This window comes from Periplaneta americana, chromosome 4, assembly GCF_040183065.1.
Source record: "Periplaneta americana isolate PAMFEO1 chromosome 4, P.americana_PAMFEO1_priV1, whole genome shotgun sequence".
Taxonomy (NCBI): Eukaryota; Metazoa; Arthropoda; class Insecta; order Blattodea; family Blattidae; genus Periplaneta; species Periplaneta americana.
In genome coordinates, this window is record NC_091120.1 from 31,002,275 (window position 1) to 31,022,155 (window position 19,881).

At 34.1% G+C, this 19,881-nt stretch overlaps 1 protein-coding gene across 1 annotated transcript in view; it reads right to left on the bottom strand.

Annotated features, from left to right (window-relative positions):
• Positions 1-19,570, bottom strand: part of Polr3C (RNA polymerase III subunit C) — a 35,157-nt gene extending 15,587 nt beyond the window's left edge. The window contains exons 1-8 of the mRNA XM_069823089.1: positions 19,317-19,570; positions 17,759-17,883; positions 17,357-17,490; positions 14,746-14,998; positions 12,141-12,352; positions 10,133-10,286; positions 8,052-8,244; positions 2,646-2,813 (exon numbers count right to left, since the gene is read on the bottom strand). Coding sequence (XP_069679190.1) covers positions 2,646-2,813; positions 8,052-8,244; positions 10,133-10,286; positions 12,141-12,352; positions 14,746-14,998; positions 17,357-17,490; positions 17,759-17,883; positions 19,317-19,463 — 1,386 coding nt within the window. The 5' untranslated portion in view covers positions 19,464-19,570. The remainder of the gene's footprint in view (positions 1-2,645; positions 2,814-8,051; positions 8,245-10,132; positions 10,287-12,140; positions 12,353-14,745; positions 14,999-17,356; positions 17,491-17,758; positions 17,884-19,316) is intronic.
• Between the last annotated feature and the right edge of the window lie 311 nt (positions 19,571-19,881).

Sequence of the window (19,881 nt, forward strand, 5' to 3'; positions counted from 1 at the left end):
TGTTATGTTTGAATGCACATTATGTATTAATTTACTAATATTTCTTAGGTACCGATATGTAGTTATAATAATCACTTTCATGTCTTAAAATAAAACTCAGTTGTATGTTATCTAGTTGACTAGTTTCAGCTTTGTCTCAGCCGTTTTTATGATATTCTAACCTATGATCAGTTTCTTCTAAAATGTTGAGTACCGGTACCACGATCTTTGTGACGCAGTATCTTTTGTGAATTTTTGTGTCATTCAAATTTTCAAAATGATCGGTTTTTAAATAGTTAACATTATCTCCATTTGACTCTTAATTTTCGAGCAGTTCCAGATATAACAATTCTGCGTCGAAACGTTCCGCCATTTTATATTGCAACTAATGAATAATTAAAAATTTAAAGACGGAAATTTCTATCACTAAATTTAATGATAGTTTTACTGGTTTGTTAGGCTAAAGATTCTTGGTGAGATATAAAAATGATTTAATGAACCAGTAAATACATTAATGAATCATTAAAACCTTAATGAAGCTTTGTGAAACCGGCCATAAGACTGGTAATAGGCTTATATAATTTAAAATATATTTTGGAATATTAATATAGGGAAGATAATCTTTATAAGTCAACTGATTATCATACTGACACTTATTTTGATGCTGAGCTATTATCCATTTAATATTGAGGAAATGTGCGATCTCAATGTGGCAAGAAATTGAAGTCAGATTTGAATATCCTACAAACAGAAATAGGCCACTTGTTCCAATTCAGCAGCTACTATTAACTCTAGATTCTATGTTACTGGCTCTTCAACTATAGCCGACATCAATAGTGCTTCAAAATACGCAGTGAGTAAATAATAAATTGTTTCAGCAGCAATTGCTTCTGTAGGACAAAATTACATATAATTTATACATGGACCTGAATTAGAGAATTTTATATGATACGGAATTCTCCTCGGGGTTTTGTGTACAGTTGGCTACACACACATTCGTGTAATTATTGTCACCTGGTGGTAATAATGCTGAGATTTTTCTAAACAGAAATTCATATTTAGCATTATAAAATATAACCATACTTATAATAATTATTATTATTCAATAGTTGTCAATGCAACTTTCATTTATCAACTCTCTGTTCTGTATGAATCATGGCTACTGTAACAGGTTACGATTTTACACATGTTTCATGACTTACTCCATAGTACAGAATTTAAATAATAATATCAGCCAATAAGAAGTTGTCTTATATATGCAAAATCATTACCAACTGCTGTTGAGTAGTTAGAATAATATTAACGACAGTTAAAGTTAAGTGTTGGTTATTTTAAACAAAATTATGTTGGAAAAATGAAAAAAATCTTAACAAAACGTTAAAAATAAACCGCTGTTAATTTAACATTTGTTAAGCCAAATTAAACATTACTTGGAAAAACTGGCCATAAATGTAGGATTTCGGGCAGTTAACTCGTTTAACAGTTAGTTAAATATGGCCGATGTCTCCACAGCTGTTCAAACAGAAGTTGCGAAATTAATATTTTGTTCTCTCTGTAGGGAATGTTTAGCATATGACTGGTAATATAACATTAAAAAAATACTTTGGACTGTTTAAATACATCAGTGTTATTTTATTTCTTTCGTATTTCGTATCCATAATAGCATTGAGGAAATATAACCTTACTTTGTAATTATTATTCAGCACGTCACCTACAACTTTTATTCGTCAACTGTTTGTTTATACAGGTTGCCATTTTATGTAAGTTTCATGACTCAATCTATAATATAGAATTTAAAGATTAATTTTAGCCAATCAAAAATTGTCTTACATGTGTAGAATCATTCAGCGTATTCCAAATCTCACCGGTCCGGTGGCATCAATGACGTCACGTTGCAGCGAAATAAGGAACAAAACTGCTGGAAGGATCGATGCTGTCATGGCGACTGTGTAAGTGGTTATCTGTGCTACGCTAGCAAAATTTTGCGAAATTTCCGTTGTGCCATCTCGTTCAGAGAAAACATCATAAACAACTTATTTCTTGAACCGGTAGTAATAACTTGTCCGTTGACATGATCGCTCATAAGCCATTAACATATTGTTTTTACGTTGTGCTCATTATAAACAATACAGCAGAACACACCGCCATGACACAACAGTGCATGATGTTATTCGTCTGCTAATTCTCGCCCTATACAAGAACCAATCAGATTCACTGATGGTGGCTGATGGAGACTGCCACCACCTCTGCAAGTTGATGGCACCGGTGGAGCATCAATGACGTCATCGGTGGAATTCGGAACACCGTGATGCCATCGGATTGCTCACCGGTGAGATTCGGAATACGCTCATTATCAACTGCTGTTGAGTAGTTAAAATAGTGCTAAGAGACGTTATAGTTAAGTGTTGGTTATCTTAAACAAAATTATGTTGAACAAATGGAAAATACATTAACAAAGTGTTAAAAATAAACAGACTGTTAATTTAACATTCGTTAAGCAAAATTAAACATTACTTGGACAAACTGGCCATAAGATTCTTTAAGTTAAATGTGCATATTTTAACAGAAAGTCACATGAAAATATTACATATCAAAAGAACTTAATATCATCAAAAATAATTGTCTAAGTTGGTCATAATATAATTGACCAGTAAACACGAACTTACTTCTGCTAGTTGTTCAGGAGTTGCTCCCTGTTCTCTCATATTAAGTGTGATTGATTCAATTCTTTGTTGTTTTTCAATCATTCTGCGATTCTCACTTCTCTCGTGTTCCCGTCTTGTCATTGCGTTAAACAGAGCCTTGTAGCACATTTCAAGGACCATTCGAGCCACCTTCAAATGAAAAGAAGACACTTTTCAAAATTATACTAATGAACATTTTCATTAATTTCAAATTAATAACATTTAAGTGTTATGACAGTTTAAATTACCAAAATTATGAAACTATGGTAAGTATAAATACTTGCACACGCAAACAAATTAACAGGCTTATATATTTTCAAGTTAGGGACTTCATTATTATGTAGTTTCATTCAATCCACTATAATTATAGTTTGATTATACAGGGTGTTAAAAAATAACGTTTACAACGTTTCAGGGATGATGAAGGAGGTAAAAACAAACATCTTTTATTACTTACTTACAAATGGCTTTTAAGGAACCCGAAGGTTCATTGCCGCCCTCACATAAGCCCGCCATCGGTCCCTATCCTGTGCAAGATTAATCCAGTCTCTATCATCATATCCCACCTCTCTCAAATCCATTTTAATATTACCCTCCCATCTACGTCTCGGCCTCCCCAAAGGTCTTTTTCCCTCCGGTCTCCCAACTAACACTCTATATACATTTCTGGATTTGCCCATACGTGCTACATGTCCTGCCCATCTCAAAGTCTGGATTTAATGTTCCTAATTATGTCAGGTGAAGAATACAATGCGTGCAGTTCTGCGTTGTGTAATTTTCTCCATTCTCCTGTAACTTCATCCCGCTTATCCCCAAATATTTTCCTAAGCACCTTATTCTCAAACACCACAAACATCTTTTGTAAGTGACAAAACTTTGGCAGATGCGCCTTTTATTGTGTATATAAGTGTTAGTGTAATCCATAAAGAACAAGACCAATTTTAGTTTTAGAGGTGTTGTTCAAACTGCCGTACATTGAAGGCATTGCACAATTGGTAGCTTCGTGTTATGAGTGTCTGCGATGCTCAAAATGGCTAACATTGTCTCGAATAACATGTGCAGCTTCAACAACGCGAGCAACTAAGTCTTCTGCCGTATCGATTGGTGTCTCATACACAAGATGTTTCATGTCTCCCCACAAAAAGAAATCCAGTGGGTTAGGTCCGGTGATCGAGGTGGCCGCGGTACCGGCCCACACCTGCCAATCCAACGATCGGGGAATGTAGCATTTAGGTGGTTCTTGACACGACGATCAAAGTGTGGAGGGGCACCGTCATGCTGAAACCATATTCGTTCTCTGATGTTCAAAGAGATATTTTCTAAACGTTCTGATAGGACGGCGCGTAGAAAAACAAAATAATTACCACCACGGAGAGTGTTAGGGACCCTAGGGACCCTTTTAACTTGTTGCAGGCACAGCAGTACAAACAGAACTAACCAGTGTGTGTTGTGACGGAAGTCAAGTCATCTACCCTTCAGGCCATCTTGCGGCAAAACCGCGCATCTGCTAAAGTTTTATCACTTAAAAAAGATGTTTGTTTTTACCTCCTCTCTTCCCTGAACCGTTGTAAACGTTATTTTTTAACACCTTGTATGTATAAGAACTTGAAGAGTAAATGGGAAAAACAATCCAAGTCACAATTCTCTTAAGGGTGATGTCATCTTCTAATTCAGTATATTACTGCAAAATTTATTGCTGTTCCTAATGGAAAAGTAAAAAAGGATGACCGTATCCATGGTGATAATTCTCCTTTACCAGTTTTGATAAGAAGAAACTCTGGAAGTTTGCAGTAATATCACAGTCTGGTATATAAAGTCACGAAGCTTGAGTTGTGAGGGTGCTAGGAACAATAGACTGTGTCAGTACTATTTCGCATTGTCTGTAATGAGGCGAAATTAGCGATCCTAGTGGTTAGCAACTATCTATGGATGCATATTTAGTACATATTGAGCTTCGTGACTGCATATATTAAACTGTGGTAAGATACTGAATTAGATGACATCACGCTTATGAGAACTGTGACTTTGATTGTTTTTCTCCTGTACTCTTCATTTCTTAATTATACCAAGATGCATTTTATTTTCAAGTTATGACAATTTTGATTTATAACTAGACCTCGGACTTTAGGACAAATGTCTATTTTGTTCCTTTATGAAAAAGTAAAAACTAATTACACATCTTTTTTCTTTTTTTTTTTTTCATATTCGGTTGTTCACTCATGTTGGCTGCATTCATGTTCCAAGGCCAACGGTTAGCTCTAGAGAGAGTAACAATAAGATGGGGATGGGTTCAAAGCAATTGAGGGGCGTTTTCACAAAACTCGTTATCTACATTTTTTTTTATTTTGAGGTTTTAGCGTATCCTTATGTTTTTGAGTCAGGAGAATCCAATGGTGCTATCAGAATTAAGCTAAAGTTGGTAAGTATATCAGTAAATTGATCTTGAAATAAAAGAGATTTTTCAAAACTCGATATCTACAGTTGTGTATTTTAGAAAAGAGTTGTCTTGAAAAAAAGAAGATTTTGTAGATAACTAGTTTTGTGAAAACGCCCCTCAATTGAAAGTTTCCTGGATTAGAGTAAAACGAGTGAGGGTGAAAGAATAAATTGTAAAAACCTGGCTAGTGAGATTTTCTGTTGATTCTCTCTCATTTAATTGAATTTTATAGTGGTACTCTGATGCATTATTCATTAGAAATAGAATTTAGTATACAACATGCCAAAAAATCAACCTGCAAAATGTGTGCTCATTCAATTATAGCTTAGGGAGAAAAAATGGGTAAGTGTACTAAAAAGAATTCAAGAGATTCAATGTTGAACCATGTGTCCTAACTGTTAATGGCGGAAAATACAAATATTCTAGATGGTACTGATGTATCAACTCTGATCAAATTCATGTTTGTTCCTATCGCATTTGTTTCAGTTGAAACGATTCTATAAGTGACAAAAGGAACAGTTCAACATAAACAATTTAGGAAAAAATTGTCATACTGTATTGTGCAGCTAATGGAAGTTAAGCAAACAGTGAATAACATTTATATATGAGAACATAAATCTATTTAATTTACTAATTTTGAGTATAAATATTTTCGTCATATATTTAGTAAATTTTAATGCCTAATTTCACTAAGTTGGAGCCTAAATTAATAGATTTTAAGCCTTCCTTAGGCATCTAAAACTTCAATTTGACACCTTAAAATCCGAGAACTAGTTATAACAGAAATATGAAGGTACAAGATGACAATCTTCAAAATGCAGTGAAACAGTCAGAAAATAAACAATGAAGGCTTCCACTGTTAAGACACTTTTTCCAAGCCATTTATCCTACTAATGGATACTTTCAATCCTACTAATGGATACTTTCAAACTCAATAGTTTCAGTAAACATAATCCCCCCCCCCCCAAAATAAATATCACTCTTTCCAAATTATTCCTTTTCCAATCCATCTTTCTCACACTCAAAAACTACAAAATTGTACTTTCTCCAAACCTGGTAGTTCCAATAAACAATTTTTCAAGGAAACTACATAGTACCAAATATCACTCTTTCCCAACTTATTTCTTTCCCAATCCCAAAAACTTTAACAGTTTACTTTGTTCAAATTCTTATTTTTGCTCACATTAATTTCCCTCAAAAACAGATTACATATTCTATTATCTAGTAATCTACGCCATCTATTACAAGTAACTCCAATCCTAATAAGTTTGCTTTCATCAAGATTTAAAGCAATGTTTGACCTGACCCCAGAAGCAAATAGAGCTATTTTGACAGCTTGCTTGATAGCTATCTGACACTGCCTCAGCAAATGATGAGAAAAAGATACAGAATATGTGTGTGAAATCAGCTGAGCAGTTCTCTGCTACACTTTTGTTCAGCTCAGATGATGAAGACGATAAAAACAATTTTTATGTTTTCAACTCAAGTACAACAGACTTTGAAAAGCAAAAAGAAAAGAACTTGTCTGCTGTGGAGTATGAACTCATACGATTCTTCAATGGCAAAGGGACAACCCTGTGCATTCAAGAGAATTACCCAACAGTGAAACAAGCTTCTATAAAGTGTAATACAAGTTTGTGTTCCTCTGCGCCTGTAGAAAGACTATTCTATTTTGCAGGATTTATTCATTCACCAGCAAAGGGATCCTCATCTGATGAACTTTTTGAGAAACTGTTGTTTTGAAAGGGAGAAGTAATTATTCATATGTAGCATAATTTCATTGCTGACTGGGAAAAGGAAAACTTCGAGATAAAAATACTTTTAATGTTAATATAATATTTTAGATTTTCAGTAATATTCTTATTTCTTTACATATTGCATCGAGTATTTGAAATACAAATGTATTTTGAGTATTTAAAATACAAATGTATTTTGGTTAATTTTTTAAAAGTATTTTGTATTTGTATTTGAAATACTTGGATGTCAGTATTTTGCTCAGCCCTGACTATATGCATTTAAAATTTAATTATCCAATTTCCAATTATGTTTGGTATCACATCATTTTTAAAAACTCAAGTTGTGCCCAATTTTTCGTAAATACGTTAAAATTTTATGTTTTTCTCTCTATACTTTTCATATTTCTCAAAATGTTAAATGCACGAAGTTCGATATGATTTCTTGTCCTCATTCCCACTAGTTATGGGAGTGTGCCAAATATTAGTTTTCAGAATTTTTATAATATAAATATCCATTAATATTTAAAAGCCTCCTCTACCCGAGAACTTGCAATTTCGCCTATGATATTGGTAGTAAGTTTACATAAAAAGTATGATAATTTAATAAAACACCCTTTGTTATCATGCAAACGTACAACAGAGGATCAAGTAGGTTGTCATGGTAAGAAAGTACCAGAAAAAGTGGTTTGTAGAAGGTACCATTGGGAAAAAGGATCGAGACAAATGGAATGGAGAAAAAGAGGATTGGAAGAAATGAAGTGGGGAAAAGAGAATTGGGAAAATGGGTATTGCAACTCAGGCTATGTTGAGAATTCCAAAAGTTGGGAAAACCAGCCACCAATCAAGACAGCAGTTCTAATACAATATTATGTTACCGGTACTAGCAATGCTTCACACGACTATTAAAATGTACCAGTAACCTCTCTACTGGGTCATTAATTTATAGATCAGCGAATTTATAGTAAAACTACACATTTTCAAAAAGGGGTGTCACGATGGTAATATCTAATTTCTCATTAGTTTTATTGAATTCACAATAATTCAGTTCCTTTATCATATTGCAAATGATATTAGCGTTTATAATTTGTCACTGACTATTATTCAGAATAGGTCTACCAAAATGAAACCACACCTCAAATAACAAAAGCCGTGGCCACTACTTTAGGATGTGAAAGTTCTTATAATATTTTACCGTGTTATTATTAAAATATTCACCTGATTTAAATCTATATGGAAAAGGAAGAAAGTTTTGTTTGGCACATTGTTAGATAAAGACTTTCGTAGTTCTTGCATTTGGATAAAGTTTTCTTCTAGCAGTCTGTATGTCAGGAGTTTGGCTTCCTTTGCAGGTATCATAGCTACTTGTTGAATCTGCTCCTGTTCAACAAACTTTTTTGCTCGCACCAGCCTATGAAAAAAAAAAAATAGTTTGTTATTTCATACACATGGAATTTAAAACATAATGTGGTCGCTGAGAGCATTAATACTGTTCAAAACATTTAAGAATAGCGTTAATTTGCATTCATAAACAGTAATTTAAGCATTACATACTCTAAAGCATCTTATGCTGTCAAACTCAGTAAGGCAATCGGGCAATTAACTGCGATTAAAACTCTAACAGCATGTTAAGCCAGTGATCATAGGTGGAGTTATGAGGGGGCATGGGGAGGGTATTGCCCCCCCCCCCAAACTTGGCCGAACTCTTCTTTTTCTATTAACGTTAGGAAATATTGAATTCAGAAGATTTTTCTTGCTTTTGTTTATGATTAAGTTTCTGTGCTTAAATTGACGAATTACTGTCTTCAGACCATGTGTCTGGACTTAAATATTTATTTTAAATTTCTAAATGTATAACAATTTCTATACCTCATTTGAGGAATGGAAGCACTGTAATGTTTTTTGTAACATCCTGTACTGTTGTGTTAGAACACTGCAGGTGTTCAAGCAGCCACTTGAAGAAATATGAATAACATACTGCACAACAATACAGAAAAAGGAAAAGTGATCCTGGTATAATGTGTAAACTTAAAGACGATATTAAATAAAATAATTAGAATTCACATTTCATAATTATAATATCTTGTTTTTTAAATAAACAGATAAAGTAAATGTAAAATTGATGTGTGGATAAGCTTCAGGGCTTCTACCGCGTTGGCTTAGTGTTATTGGCTGACGTTTCGACCACTGTGTTGTGATCATCTTCAGAGCAGTTGTTGGATCGAGACTACTATAATTATATATATATGAGCTGGCAGACTATTTCCTTATCCAACAATTGCTCTGAAGATAACACAGCGGTCGAAACGTCAGCCAATAACACCAAGACAACGCGGTAGAAGCCCTGAAGCTTATCCACATACCATGTACACCAGCCGCGGAAGCCTACGTAAACAAATGTAAAATTGGTCCACTGCTGTGGAGTAATGGTTAACATGTCTGGCTATGAAACGAACTGTTTGGACAAGTTACTTTGTTGGGGTTTTTCCTCAACCAATTGAAGGAGAATGTTGGACCTCGGACTCATTTCTCCATCATTACTTCACATACCATCATCCATACAATAGCCTCGGTTAAGTTCACAGTGTGGTGTGCTGTACTTGTACAAGAGCATGGCCGTTCAGCTACCTAATCATTCACAGTAAGCACAATAAACCTCAGGTTGCAGTGCAAGCCTTCGGGTTCCTCCTCCATACAAGAAGAAAAAAAAAAGTAAAATTGTCTGTATATTTTGTTACAATTTTACTTTATTTTACAATACTTTTATTAAATGATCATATTCAGATATACTGTACCAAGGTCAAGTTATAACGGGGGAAGAAGATAAATGTCGTCCTCCATAATCTCGTTATATCGGGATTCTATGGTTTTGCTTTGCTCCACCAAGGAAACGGTTCTCTCTCCACCTATGCCAGCGATGTCAAGCTCAAATGCCACCATAAACCACTTGGTGCATCATTTTATAAAGGAACGAGTGCAGATGATGTAATACAGACGGTAGATCATTGATATAAAGATGAACTGATAATTAGGATGACCAGATTTTCAGACACAAAAAGCAGGAACCATTTCTAAAAAAGGTCCTGTAAAGCACGTAAAGCAAAATACGAAACTTGCTTACGCTTGTTTCATAAAGATACTCGCGTCTTAATTACTACCATTATACGCTCGATGCATAATACACTATTATTTTATAAAAGTATGTGTATGTGTCTAATGCCTACTCACTTCACTTGCGTGATTCAGGTTTGTTATAAAAGTATCTGACTAGAAACATAATTTTAATTAAAGTACTGTACCTGAAGATCCGTGCAGCCTTTGAACCAAATCTTTCCATTACAATGTTTTCAATAGTAGTCCAGGTAAGCTGAATGAAAGCTGTCTTCATATTTATACTGTACTGTCCACCAGAACTGTCTCCAACTTTGCTAATAAAGCCACTAGAATCTTCCTCTAGCATGAAAGAGAAATAATCATATATAACAAATCTGACGTGAAATACCGTATTTGCTAGCCTATAAGACACATATGCATATAGGATACATTTCTGTAATTAATGTTTGGCCAAGCACCTGCATAGAATTGGAATATATCAGTCCCCTAACTGCCCTTTGTGCAACTCAAACCAAGAAATGGATTCAGAACACTTCAAAATCTGTACTTCAATGGCTGACCATGACAATATCTTTGAAAAATATTGGAGTGCAAGAGGTCAAACGACTTTATTGTCAAACGCCTGGCATTAGAAAACAACAACAACATTTCTTTTTATGGACATTTTTGGGGAAACAATTTTAGCACATCCCATCACACATATTAATTCCGTAAATACAGACTGACTGATTATAGCAGAGTAAAATTCCACCTGAAATTTTAGTTTTCGATAAAAAAGGCATACTATATTACTTAAATCCAAACTCCAAAGCAGCTATTCTATCAATCGTCTCTGAACACACACCTTCATCTCAAACAGCAGAAATAACTAAAATGCTCTCTCAATTAATATCACTCAATAAAAGAATTGTATTCCAATGGATACCATCCCATTGTGGAATCCTGGGAAACGAGAATGCGGATGCTTTAGCAAAGAAGGGCAGCACTGCTACTTACAGACCTGTTACTAAATCTACGTATTACTCTGTGAAGAGATTTATTAAATCTACATACTTAGACTTCAACAAACAAAATTTGATAACACAATCCCAAGGGAAAAAATGGAACTCTCTGCATCATAATCCACAGTTGATTCCTGATTTACCACGCAAATCGTCTGTAGCTGCATTTAGATTGGCAACAGGCCATGACTGTTTGGCCAAGCATCTGCATAGAATTGGAATATATCAGTCTCCTAACTGCCCATTGTGCAACTCAAATCAAGAAATGGATTCGGAACACCTTAAAATCTGTGCTTCATTGGGTGATCATGATAATATCTTTGAAAAATATTGAGTGCAAGAGGTCAAATGACTTTATTGTCAAACGCCTGGCATTAGAAAACAACAACAACATATTATTTAAATCAACTATTCGTTAAACAAGGCACACTATTATTTAGATGTATTTTCATGAATTGTATTCCAATGGATACCATCCCATTGTGGAATCTGGGAAATGAGAATGCGGATGCTTTAGCAAAGAAGGGCAGCACTGCTACTTACAGACCTGTTACTAAATCTACGTATTACTCTGTGAAGAGATTTATTAAATCTACATACTTAGACTTCAATAAACAAAATTTGATAACAGAATCCCAAGGGAAAAAATGGAACTCTCTGCATCAAAATCCACAGTTAATTCCCGATTTACCACGAAAATCGTCTGTAGCTGCATTTAGACTGGCAACAGGCCATGACTGTTTGGCCAAACACCTGCATACAATTGCAATATATCAGTCCCCTAACTGCCCATTGTGCAACTCAAACCAAGAAATGGATTCGGAACACCTCAAAATCTGTGCTTCAGTGGCTGGCCATGATAATATCTTTGAAAAATATTGAAGTGCAAGAAGTCAAATGACTTTATTGTCAAATGCCTGGCATTAGAAAACAACAACAACATATTATTTAAATCAACTATTCGTTAAACAAGGCACACTATTATTTAGATGTATTTTCATGAGAAAAAAAGTGCGTCTTACAGGCCAGCAAATACAGTACATACATCTCACTAAAAGTATAAAATACAGTATGTTATTAAGCCTTTTCTATAAATTTGTACGCAGTTATTTTTCATTGCAAAACATCTTTCATCTAGAACATTATCAACTGATCCATGTAGCTATGTTATTAAATTTATCAGTCTTCTCACCCATTATCTTCAGATATTGATCTACATATTGTCCCAAAAGGGGATGGGAGCTCTGCTTACGAACTGCCTCTCTCAGTTCTGTAAATGGTATAGGATTTGATGTGGCGGCCCATGCTTCTGTTCTGAGATACATCTGCTTCAGAAGATGCCTCAAGAGTTCCCCAGCATTGTCATCCAAACGTCGGGAAATAGCAGACACCATGATCTGGTCTCTGAGGGTTAATATCAAAGGAAACAACTGTCAAAATACACAGTATTAGTCACAAATATTTTCTTCCACAATGAATATACATACATTCAATGATATCATGATCTCTTCCTTTATTCCTTTTAATGTAAGATATGAATTACTTGAAGTTTTTCAATTTATCTATCAACTACGAATTTGTACATTTTGTTGAAAATGTCACTAACAACTGTTGCTTTCAAACGACAGGTATTTTAGAGACTGTCATTACTTTGGTCATTTTATACAAATTAAGATACAAGACATGTGAGTGGTGTCAGCCTTTTGTATTTAAAGATAAATAATAATAATAATAATAATAATAATAATAATAATAATAATAATAATAATAATAATAATAATAATAATAATAACAATAATAATAATAATAATAAATACAAAAAGAAATTATATTTCAAACAATAGCACATAGCTTTTACAAGTAAAGAGATAGGTTTGGAAGTAAATCCCGAAAATACAAAATATATGATTATGTCTCGTGACCAGAACATAGCACGAAATGGAAATATAGAAATTGGAAATTTATCCTTTGGAAAGGTGGAAAAGTTAAATATCTTGGACCAACAGTAACAAATATAAATGACACTCGCGAAGAAATTCAACACGGAATAAATACCAGTATGGGAAATGCCTGTTATTATTCGGTTGAGAAGATTTCGTCATCCAGTCTGCTTTCAAAAAATCTGAAAGTTAGAATTTATAAAATAGTTATATTACTGGTTGTTCTGTATGATTGTGAAACTTGGCTTTGAAAAAGGAACAGAGGTTAAGGGTGTTTGATAATAAGGTGCTTAAAAATATTTGGGGTTAAGAGGGATGATGTTATAGGAGAACGGAGAAAGTTACACAACACAGAACTGCATGCATTGTATTCTTCACCTGACATAATTAGGAACATTAAATCCAGACGTTTGAGATGGGCAGGGCAAGTAGCATGTATGGGCGAATCCAGAAATACATATAGAGTGTTAGTTGGAAGGCCAGAGGGAAAAAGACTTTTGGGGAGATTGAGATGTAGATGGGAGGATAATATTAAAATGGATCTGAGGGAGGTGGAATATGATGGTAGAGATTGGATTAATCTTGCTGAGGATAGGGACCGATGGCAGGCTTATGTGAGGGCAGCAATAGACCTCTGGGTTCCTTAAAAGCCATTTTAAGTTAATAGCAAGTTGGCATTGATTTGAAAATGACACTTAGAAATGATGAAGTACCAATATCAATTTTATACTCATTTCTGAAATTACGACAATTTTTTTTAATTTTGGCTTATTACACTGATAAAAAATCCTACATAAAAGTATTTAAGAATAGCAAAGTTAAAAATCTTACATTTCAAAATAAGATTAATTAATTGTACAGATGTATAACAATGCAAAAATCTATTCAATATATTATACATAATACAATAATCTCAGAGAATCTATAAATGAGGATCATTTAATAAATAATGCACAGGTTGGCAAAACTGTGAAGTGGATGATGCAACACCAATTAAAATTACGTCAGTTGTAATTGAAGGATTGAGGAAGAAGCACATGTGTTCGTTTCGTTCATAGCATACTCTATGTTTAGGTAACGAGAGCTAGAAATGGAGCCTACACGTGTCTTGTGTACTGTGACGACTGAAGATCAAAGATCGAATCTTTACATGGCAAAACCCCCTCACAAAAATCCATACTTCCACACTACTTTGAGTGGAGTTTGTGGTGTACGTACAGTGGACCGTAATACAGTTTCTCATTGGCCTATTCATTTTCGTGATGGTCCTGTCAGCAAGTTTGCAATGTCCAGGTGTTTCTGCTTCTGTTCAGCAGTCAAGCAGTGAGGGATCCATCGTGCAGAAATTTTTCTTTCTTCAAAATCCTTGTCAAAGTACGGAATACTGAATTTAGTAAAATCCCCGTAGCTTCTGAAAGTTCCTCACATGTTGCTCAACTACCTTCTTGAAGAGCATCCATCACAAGTTTCATACTTTGTTCATGTTTTCGGCCTTTCTAGTATTGCATCATCATGTAAACTGACACGAAAATGAGCAGCCCAATGAGAAACTGTACTATGGTCCACTGTAAGCTCACCATAAACTCCGTTCTGCTGTGGATTTATGTGAGGTTTTGCCACATAAAGATTCCATCTTTGATCTTCAATCGTCACAATATCAGAGACTTGTGTAGGTTTCATTTCTAGCTCTCGTTATCTAAACATAGAGTATGCTATGGACGAAATGAACAAACGTGCTTCTTCCTCAATCTTTCACCTGCAACTGACGTAATTTTCATTGGTGCTGCGTCATCCACTTCACAGTTCTGCCAATATGTGCATTATTTATAAATGACCTTCGCAAATAGTAATTTGTACCTGAAGTCTTGATGAAACCTGTCGAGATTGACCCTCCAGTAGATGCCTTCATCTCCAGCATCTCCTGATTTGCCCTCTTCAATATTCGAAAGTGCCTTCAAGTTCAGGTCTGGTGGTAAATATAACAGCGTCTCCTTTATAGTTAAGACAGGTACACCTGTCTCTTCACCAGGTGATGGACATCGCATCAGAAACTGCTTATTTACAAGAGTTGCAAACTTATCACGTAATGTTACAAGACACACCTTCTCCTCTGTAAAACAAACACAAGTTTCCAAGAACACATTGTTGACTAAAATTAATAAAAATAATTAAATACGATACAACTTCGCCTTAGTCAGAACTGCTACATTTCATTCATAATAATAAAGTACCGAATTAAATTGTATGTGAGATGATACAGTCTAGCATAGCAGCATTTGTCTTTGTACCCGTCTGCTTGTTCCTCCTTTCCGTCGCATGGCAAGCATCTCCATGCCCACATTCAAAGTCTTCTCCTTAATTTACAAAAGACTGACGAATCTATTCCCTGTCACTAATTAATATTTAAACACACGCTTCATTTCAAAGAACTGAAAACAATGGGTCTAATGTCTAATTCACACGAAGTCATAGTTGCTACAGTTTCGATATTCCAGGAATAATAATAATAATAATAATAATAATAATAATAATAATCATCATCATCATCATCATAATCACTATCATAATAATAATAATAATAATAAAAATAAAAATAATAATAATAATATATTTATTTATTTCGAATATTAATGTGCAAAACAACAGCACAAAGCAAATTCCAGTTTAGAACAAAATAAAAAACAAAACAAAACAGAACAAATGATTATGAGAATGAATGACAGAAAATGGCAGTGAGATGAAATACAATCAATTAACAAATACAATCAATCAACACAATACAATAATAATAATAATAATAATAATAATAATAATAATAATAATAACAATAACAACAACAATAATAATAATAATAATATATTTATTTATTTATTTCGAATATTAATGTGCGAAACAACAGTACAAAGCCAACTACAGTTTAGCACAAAATAAAAAACAAAACAGAACAAATGATTAAGAGAATGAATGACAGAAAATGGCAGTGAGATGAAATACAATCAATCAACAAATACAATCAATCAACACAACACAATACAATAATAATAATAATAATAATAATAATAATAATAATAACCATGATGATGATAACAACAACAATAATAATAACAATAACAAGAATAATAATAATAATAATAATAATAATAATAATAATAATAATAATAATAATAATAATACGAGAATTTCATGCACTATAAAATCCAAAATATCCATGCATTCATGCACTATCAAACTATGAAACATGCACAATCAAGTGAAAAATACATTAAAATATGCACTTTCATTTTTGTTCCAAATTTATTATTTCACTTGACTTTCCTATTTTGCACAGTTAACAACTAAGGTTCCTGCTCTTGTCAGTCAATATGGTTTTGTAGGCAGAGAATAACCTCTCTACATCGCAAGAAGTTATGGGTGCAAACTTGAATGAACCTTTATTTTTTTTTTCTTTTCCTTTTTCATTCCTGATTCCTGAAGCTAAAATGAGGGTCATAAAAATCGAGAAACTGAGGTGTCGACTCAAAACCATTAAAACACGCATGTAAACTGAATATAATGTAAATTATATGCATGATTACGCTAAAAATTGCTTAAATATGCGTTATGCATGTTTTTATCCCCAAAAAAGCCCAAACATGCACGGAAAAAGTACACATATTTGAAACCGAAAAGTAATGACATGAATAAGTACTAAGTTCGAGCTATGTCCTATATTCCTATTAAAACATCCATTTGCATGGAATTCCCGTCTCTAATAATAATACCAAAATAAATATTAAAGCAATAACCTCAAAATCTAGTAAAGTACTTTGTGTGTAGTGTGGCATTGTAAGGGGTAAAACATGGACATTACGACGAGGTGAAGAGAAACGACTAGAAGCATTTGAAATGTGGATATGGAGAAGAATGGAGTGTATGAAGTGGTCAAACAGAATTAGAAATGAAGTTATGTTGGAAAGAGTGGATGAAGAAAGAATGATGCTGAAACTGATCAGAAAGAGGAAAAGGAACTGGTTGGGTCACTGGCTGAGAAGAAACTACCTGCTGAAGGATGCACTGGAAGGAATGGTGAATGGGAGAAGAGTTTGGGGCACAAGAAGATATCAGATGATAGACGACATTGAGATATATGGATCATATGGGGAGACAAAAAGGAAGGCAGAAAATAGGAAAGATTGGAGAAAGCTGGGTTTGCAGTGAAAGACCTGCCCATGGGCAGAACACTTACGTATGTATGTAACCTCAAAATCCGCCATTAGGGAAAAACTTTGACAAAGCCCTTGCAAAATTTCATAAACCCACAGTTTGGGAAATAATGCTCTAGTCTATTCACTTGGTATACGGCTCATATTATGTAACACAGAAGTTTTCTATGCTCCATTGCAATGTAAATGAACATGTTCTGAAATATGGCAATAAGAATTCTAAAAAATATCGAAACTTTCCACTATATAAAGATATGAGTAGTCACCTTTCAATGATTCCTTTAATCTTGAGACAGCTCTAATGATAACACGTGAGGCTGTATCCTGACCTTGTCTCAGAATTTCTTCCACTAGCATTTCTGCTTCATCACCATACTGTGTTTTCACTAGTAATAGGTATCTGCACACATTGTAAATGATAATATCTTTTCAAAATTGTAATGACATAAGTATAACAAAATAGTATATTTTTCTACATATGTAAACGGACTTAATTTTTCAAGTTGTTTTAATTCCCAACCACTATATTACTGTAAAATGGTTCTGGTTGACTTTAACATAACTATAAATATTATTAAAACTTCTAACAATATCAATGGTAAGAGTCTTTTATTCCCCTTTAATATTCCAAAGGCAACAAATATTACCAACAGGCATTATAAACTTACCTGGGATATCGAAGTATAAGAATAACTTTCTCTGGTAATAAAGTATATACAGCTCTGTTAGGTACTGGGCCTGGAGCAAAAGTCACAAATCCATACTTAACCATAACCCGCAATGCCTGCTTCACCTAGCAAACAAAAATCTAAATTAAATATAATATGATACTTCTAAAACAAATATGAAAAATAAAACATCTCATAAGAGCATAGTCTAGCTAGCGGATTTATGCCCAATCTTCGAGACTAGGTATTCGTGGAAAATTCTGATGTGGGTAGTCTCAAAGTGATAATCCAATTCTTAAGAAATGTAAACCTTCTTATTAATTGAATCAGTCATTTCTAAAAGGCTCTTACTTCGAAATTACAGCAGCAATAAGATCACCATAAAAAATGGTCATGTTTCACGAATAGCGCTCTCTCAAAAGTGCTATGAATATTGTGAAGTGTGTTTAGATTGATAGTGACCTTTCTTAACAGAAAAATGTATTCAAGTCAAGCAAATACGATAGAGTTCTTAACTGATTTTAGCAAAAAATGACATGACTGATTCAATTGGTAATAGGGTGCATTTTCTGAAAACAACAGACTTCGAACTGTTAGGTCAGCGAGTCCAGCTAGACCTAATCTTTAACTTAGCAATACCGGTACTACATTCAGGTCGATTCTGGACCCGTTCAGCATGACAAATTTGTACCATGGCTTCCTTCTCGATGGGTAGAGAGAAACAGATTAATTAGGCTATTGAAGCATGATGCTGACCACATTCCAAAATAACTAGGGGCCGTATTCATAGACATTTTTAGCGCGGGTTTCCGGTGGATGATCAGCGTTTTTCGTATTCATAAACCAGTGTTAGCGATAGGATATGATTTGAATTCTGTACAAATAACCAGTGGATAGCCGGGGCTAGCTTAGTACGCTCGTAGCGCGTGCTGCGAAATGTCTAAGAATAGCACCCTTCAAGTTTACATTCCTGTTCTTATGCATCTTCATGACGTGTACCATTGTTACAATTCAACTTAATTATTAATTTAATACGTTTGACTAGAATATTTATTCTTAAATATAGGCCTACATATTTGATTAAAAGTGCAGAATCCGAAGTGATACACTAGAAAAATACTATTTCATTCGCTGATTTTTTTGGCACAAGGGAAAGTAATATTTTTCTTTAGTCCAGGGTTCTTTGGTGCAAATGAATGTGCAATTCTTTTGGTACAGGGAAAATACTCTTTACACGCTGATTTTATTATTTTTCACGTCTTGTTTCCACCGTTACTTTAGAGCAAAAATGGCACATACAACGCGTCTGATTCTGCACTTTAACCAGTTTCTCTTCTCTTCCCATACGCTAATCCCCTTTGTAATTGATTTCCTTTGGACTTAATATGCACAATACAGAATAGGCCCCAAGTTCATTTTAGTTGTTAAATCCACATATCTTTAAAACATTATTTGGTAATCTCTTATTATTTTAGTTTTACAACGAATTAAGCTCTAAATATTATATGTATTTAAATTATAAGACTTCAAAAATGAATACACAAAGTCACATGTTTACCTTCTGAAGAGGTAGCTTTGTACTATTTACAATCAAACTCAGTGGTTTTGCTTGACATTTGTATAAATCATTCCCAACTTTCTGCACAATTTCTCCAAAATGCTCCAGTAAGATAAGCGAACACAGCTTCCCGAATTGAGTTGACATTGCAAATTGAACCTAATCTAGCCTGACAATAAAATTATAGGTTAGAAGTATGACATTTGCCGCATCCACATGTAACGTGAATCCGATTGAGCGTGTGTTGGTAGTACTGAATTTTGCAGGATTACCAATATCGTTAATGATTTTATCATCTTTGTATTACAGCTTCGTGTAGAGACATCTACATTAATATTTTAAATAGATTATACTACGGTGCAGTCCACTTCTCCTGACGTTTAGGGCGTGTTTACTTGTACGGCAATAGCCAGTAGGAACAGTGCTGCATTGTTGCATACGGATATTCGTTGACGCCGCTTGTAAAAATAATACGTGCGCTCGGACAAGTTCTTCGTGATAGGGTGTTTACATGTAATTAGGTTGATTGACATTCTTCTGACTATACAGAATGTTAAAAAAGTAC